This window comes from Marasmius oreades, chromosome 10 (genome assembly GCF_018924745.1).
Source record: "Marasmius oreades isolate 03SP1 chromosome 10, whole genome shotgun sequence".
NCBI classification, from domain to species: domain Eukaryota; kingdom Fungi; phylum Basidiomycota; class Agaricomycetes; order Agaricales; family Marasmiaceae; genus Marasmius; species Marasmius oreades.
Window position 1 is genome coordinate 1,586,612 of NC_057332.1, and position 6,000 is coordinate 1,592,611.

Below are 6,000 nucleotides of genomic sequence, written 5' to 3' on the forward strand. Positions count from 1 at the left end.
CCAGAGATGTTCAATTGGATTAAGGTCTGGAGACTGTGCAGGCCACTCCATAGGCTGGATTCCATGTTCATCAAACCATTTTGCTGCCTTTTTTGAGGTATACTTTGGGTCATTGTCTTGCTGAAAAATGACTGTGTCCATCGAAAGTTGTAAATTTTCAATGCTATCTGGCAGGTGGTCATCCAGAATGTCCACATACTGCTGTGCATCCATCCTCCCTTCCACCTCTACCATTTTCCCCACTCCATTCCACCCCATACATCCCCAAACCATGATATTTCCTCCTCCAAACTTGACTGTACCTTCAACTTCCTTCTCTAACAGTGGATCACCCTTCTCCTTCCACACCCACTTGTGCCCATCTGACCCAAATCTATTGATTTTAGTCTCATCTGACCATATAACCCTCTTCCAGTCATCTAAAGTCCAGTTCAGGTGTGCTTCAGCAAACTTCAATCTTGCCTTCCTATGGTGAATGCTGAGAAAAGGCTTTTTCTTCTTCACTACAGCATGAAACTTGTGTTTATGAAGGACATTGCAGGTGGTATGGGGAGTAATAGAAGAGGAGAGTGATATATTAAGGTTTTGAGTGAACTCAGTAGCATTCCCCACATGCCAGTGAATGTCAACCACTCTGGTCAGGCGTTGATACCCCCCATTAGGTGTGATCAGCCTGGTAAGTCCAAGCTCACCTGATTGTCGCCTGATTGACATTAGCATTTATGCTTTGGTGACAGTCAGGCAAGCTCAGATGGGCAAGACTGGTACAACCAGCTAGCCTGATGTGGCTGATAGGTAAGTCCTATCTGACAGCGTCTGATCAGTATCGTCAGATTGACGGTACTGGTCAGTGTTACGACTTGAACACCCTGACTGAAAAGCCGTCCGCTTTGACCTTTTTCGTTACTTCCGAATATCCGAACCCAGTTGTTCACCCGTTATCACACGATCACACTGCATCAGCATGACCATCTTCCCAGTACACGATATCATATCAAGATAGGAGATCAAGGAGATTTTGGAGACAACCCATTGCTGGGATCACCGAAATCTATATATTAATTGGAATAAGCACTATAAACCCGAGGAAATACATCAATTTCCTCCCACCGAAGAGATGCGTGTACGTATCAACTCTTCTGATGGCTAACTTTAAGGAACAGACATACCTGGCCGAGTCGACACCTCACCCACCTTCCTTATTCTGATAATTCTTCCCCCAAGAACCCCTTGGGAACGAAGGCCGAGCGTACGCCTCATCCTGGACACCCAATGTGAAATCCGATCCATTAAAACTCATGTAAGTAATGTAATATTCATTTTGTCATAGTATACAGCCTTAATTACAAACAAGTACATACTATATAGATATAAAAGCACTGAGATTTCAAGCCGAAACCTCAGTCTAGATATTTTGTACCCTTCTCTTTAGCTTCCCAACATATCCCTTACTTCTGTAGTGTATAACTTTGAATACTATTCACTGTTTTACTTCTACAAACCCTAAGAACAACTTGTAACCTCTAGTACTTAGTATTAGAATCCAATTGAAGCATATACTGCTCACATCTTGCCTCTAATCAAACCATTGAACTGTCCTGATACTTGAAGAACTTGAGTAACTTCCTAAACCTTTGTTGTCGAAGTTAGCGAGTCCTAACAGTCAGAGGGCATCAGAATAGTATATGACATCATATGGAATCAGACTAACTTGTATTGACCAGGTAGCTTTATACTGAGTTCTTTTCCCAGCCTGAGCACTCTAAGGCTGATGGTGTTTATTACTTATGTGACTGCATGTAATAGTTCAAACGATGTTGCTAGAACCAAATATATATTGAACATGACTAAATGGACATGAATACATGATTAAAAGTGGATACAATGTATGTACGACATGACAATTGCCCTCGAAGATTCAACAGTTAGCAAACAGCTGCCGACAACACACATCAAATTAACGCAGTCCTCAGATGACAATATTGGTTCAAACTCACTTGACTAGTATCTTGCTAGTATCAATAGTCATCGAACAATGCCAGCAAACACCTGAGGATGAAGTCAGAACGATGTCTGACAAGACGTGGTGAGTCATTCACACCTTTGAACTATTATGACGACTTGGAATGCCTAAGCAAATAAGTGAATAGTTAACATCACGAAAAAATGGATTCTTTTGTGACTTACAAGTGACTGAGGTTTTTAGTGTGATGGTCGGTCTGAATGGAGGTTTGGCATGCATATATGTAGAAATATGTGGTGGTTGGCGAGCTGAACTGTAACAAATGACAGTCAACAACAGTCAAAAAATTAAGGATAATGTTACGCACCTTGTACCTAGGTCAATCTTCAACACTTGAAAGCGCCAGTTGCTATGACAGAGACGAAGGATGGATCAGAATGGTACAGCTCAAGATGGAATTCCAACATACCTTGAGGAGGAGACAGGAGGATTTACGTCGATGCAACTGGAGAAGAGAAGGTAAAAGTCGGGAGGTATAGGGGAGGAGGAAGGGGATGGCGGTGGAGAGGAAGAAGGAGAGAATTGGACTGAGCAGGCTTTATATGAGAAATTGAAGCTGTGCACAGGCCAGTTGAGGGCAGGTCAATGTAGAATATAGTCGAACCTTGACTGGTAGTGTCTCGAAACATCAGGGCAAGAGAGGAGGGACTGAGCGCTTTTGTGCCTGTTTTATGCAATACTATAAAAGACTTCAATTTTTGCTTTTAAGAAAGAAGAACAGATAATAATTAGTGGAAATAAGAGGACTAGAGATAGCCCGATCTGCTAGTCAAAACCCTAGACCTCTGTTTGAAGGAAATTGAATAGAGAGAGATCTTCGAGAAGAGTAATCCGAAACCTATAGGACTTCGAGAAGACAGCTATTTCCAAACCTTCTATGTTCATTGGCCTCTCTGCCTTCGGTAACATGTTTTGGGTAATCAAGGGATATTATACTATTTTGTTTTACTTCTATTAGACATCGAGGAAAACAGATTACAGATAGATTGTTAAGACATTGACAGATATTAGAGCAAAGTTAGATCTGGGATTGAAAACTTCTGAATAAGATTAGATTACTCAGAGATAGGATAAGAGAAGTCAGATAAGAGGAGATTAGAAATTGTCCGAGGGAAAGTGTTTTCAGACATCGAGCAGATTAGGAGAACAAGAGATATGAGATTCATTTGATCATAGCAGCGGAAAGATGTGGAATGGAAAGGAGTGATCGAATATGCAGACCATGCGTCTGACTTCAGACCGGAAGAAAGAGGGGCTTGGACCTACAAGGACTGCACACGGAAGAAACCGAGAAGACTGAGAAGAGAGAGGGAAGAAGAAGATTATACTCAAAAGCGACGAAGAAATGGCCGAAGAAGGAAATTCGATGTCTATTCCAATTCTTTTCTCATCTAAATCAGAGATTCAGTAGAAAATCCATTTATTATTTACTTTTCATATTTTCTAGTTCTCGAGCGGTATATAAGGAGCCCTGTAAAAGCTAGGATTCTTTAGTTTAGTACTGCCCAAATTGTACAATTAAGCAGGAACTCTCAAAGTGATTGGATTTTGCCCTGACTTTGTCAGTGTGTGTTGGTTTTGGTCAGAACACAGATTTGGATTTGGAATTTGGAATAGTTCACTTGGGAACTCTAGACACTTGGGCCACAACAGATTGTTCACGTTTCATAAGCCGAAGTAGGCTTCAGACTGTTAGATTCATATAAATATAAATAAAAACAGATCAGTAGTGTCACAGATTTCACTATCTTATCCCTATCTAACATTTATCTTATCTGTGCCATGTGTTTATCTTATCATATCACTAGATATTCCAAAGATGGAGTGGACCATTGGACTTGTTCTAGACCATTCTAGACACTTCAGATTGTAGATCAGATCCAGGGGGAATTATGTTAGATCTAGATCGCACTAGTAACAGCCTTGGCAGGCTAGATGTCTAGATGTTGATCCTTGTTGCCAAGCATGCTTGAGCAACCCAGAGTACTATATATTTACTCAGTGTTACCCACTGCACCATATGGTTTCCCAGGCTTCACCATGTGGTTTCCCAGGATTACCCAGTGTACCATATGGTTTCTCAGATTGTTGCTAAGGAACCATTGTTCTGGAATGTACCTGAAGTCTCAATTACCAAGCACACCATGTGCTACTATTCAAATAGAGTATTAGAGGTCTTAGTATAGTATCTGGGGTCCTAGATAGAATTCATGTATATAAGCTAGACAGTCTGAGCCTTAGAGCCTCAGACTTAACAACATCTTTTGTCTTTATACAACATCTCTGTGCTCTCCATCTAAGCTTCACTACTAATCTCCTTCTACCACTCCACTACAACACATCAAGAAACTAGGTGAGTTGCAGATTTGTGATAAGTAGTAGAGAATTCTACTATCTTGAACCAGACTTCACAATCAGAGTTAGTTTTGTCTACATCTCGAGAAATCAAAGAAGGCGTAACCTTCGACAAGCCGAACTTTCGAACCCCCACCTTTAGAGAATACTAAGAGCAATAGATTTGTTGATCTATTTGCTTGGTGTGCTTTTCTTGCATTAGCACAGCAAAGAAATTGGAAGAAAATGCGTGGCAAATGATGACGTAGTAGGCTCGGACCAGAGAACACAGCCTCCGAATGCAACGTTCAACATCCACGACTCCAAGACCTACATCACTCAACACAGCAGCAAAGACGATACCCAGAGCCTATCAGGACATCTATGAGAATAGTAGGGCTGTTTGGCTATTGGTAAGACGTTGTTTCCCTTCTATTTCAGCCTAACATTGACAAAGATGGATCTAAACCAGGCAATGAAGACGACGGTAATAACTCTGTGTAACACCACTAAATATGGCTAGCAAACACACCTCAAGCACGAAGTGCACAAACCAAAACCACACCAAGAAGAGTATACACAAGTGTAAGGGGTGGAGGTCGGTATTCTTAAGGCTTTAGTTTGCACTAAGAGGCACTAAGAAAGAGAGAATATAGGGATATTTGGTTTTTAAGATTCAATCAAGTTTCTATTCCTTCTTATCAAATGATAAGACAAAACACTAATTCAATATTTCAACAATAAGGATTCAACAAAGCTTTTCTCAAGACTTCGCGAAGTTCAAGTTCAAGTTCAAATTTCCGATCAAGTCCAAATGCAATTCCAATTCAATATAAGTCCAAATTGACTTCAAAATCCAAGTTCAATGCCAATAACAATCCAATCAAATCCAAATTGCAATAGGTCCAAATCAATCCAAACACAAAACACCAAACTTCGATGAAGTGAGGGGCAAAGGTAAAATCCTTGAGCTAGTCCTAGTAGGTGAACTGCGTCTCCACTCGTAGGCTGCTGGAGGGAAAATTCCTGCTACCCTCCCTCCTTATATACACTTTTCAAAATAAAAATAATAAAAGTCCAAGATATGCAGTAAACTTGAGAATAATAATAAAATCCCTTTCAGTTGAACAGAAACTCGCCTAATCAGGCATAATACAAGAGGTTGTGCCAGAAACCATGAATAAAATAATAAGCCAAGAATCCCCTGTCTGTATCCATGTTACGATGACAGAGCCTAGACTTCCCGAGGTCTCCGAGTTGCCCACATATCCTTGGAAACATATCTCCTATATCACCCTTGTCCTGTTGTCCTCTAAATAAGGAAAAGAACCAGTCGCCGCTCATGACATATTTCCTGTGTTTCTGTCTTCGGTAACAACTGTCATGTCAACCTCGCGAGGTCTAGATTTCCTTTGTTTTCGGAACATAGTAATCCTTTCCTTTTTCCTATAACTTCATGGGAGCCGGATATTTCTATCTTAAATCTGCATGTAGGTCCTTTGTCCAATATATCCTTCGTTAATTCCTTTAAGTCCGAGTTGTCCAACAGTACTTCGTGAAGTCAAAGTAAAGTGTTCCATCAATTCCCTATGTTCGCCCCAAGCATTCCGCAAGTAAGACGAGGCCTTCTATTCAAAAGATGA

General features: G+C 40.8%; 1 protein-coding gene across 1 annotated transcript; it reads right to left on the reverse strand.

Annotated features, from left to right (window-relative positions):
- Positions 1–2,025: 2,025 nt before the first annotated feature.
- E1B28_002601 (uncharacterized protein) lies at positions 2,026–2,652 on the reverse strand (the record flags this gene model as incomplete). Its single annotated transcript, XM_043159529.1, has 6 exons — positions 2,026–2,049; positions 2,102–2,130; positions 2,188–2,276; positions 2,331–2,372; positions 2,433–2,550; positions 2,628–2,652. 6 exons carry the CDS (start codon positions 2,650–2,652, stop codon positions 2,026–2,028), a joined length of 327 nt encoding a protein of 108 aa, XP_043003132.1.
- Between the last annotated feature and the right edge of the window lie 3,348 nt (positions 2,653–6,000).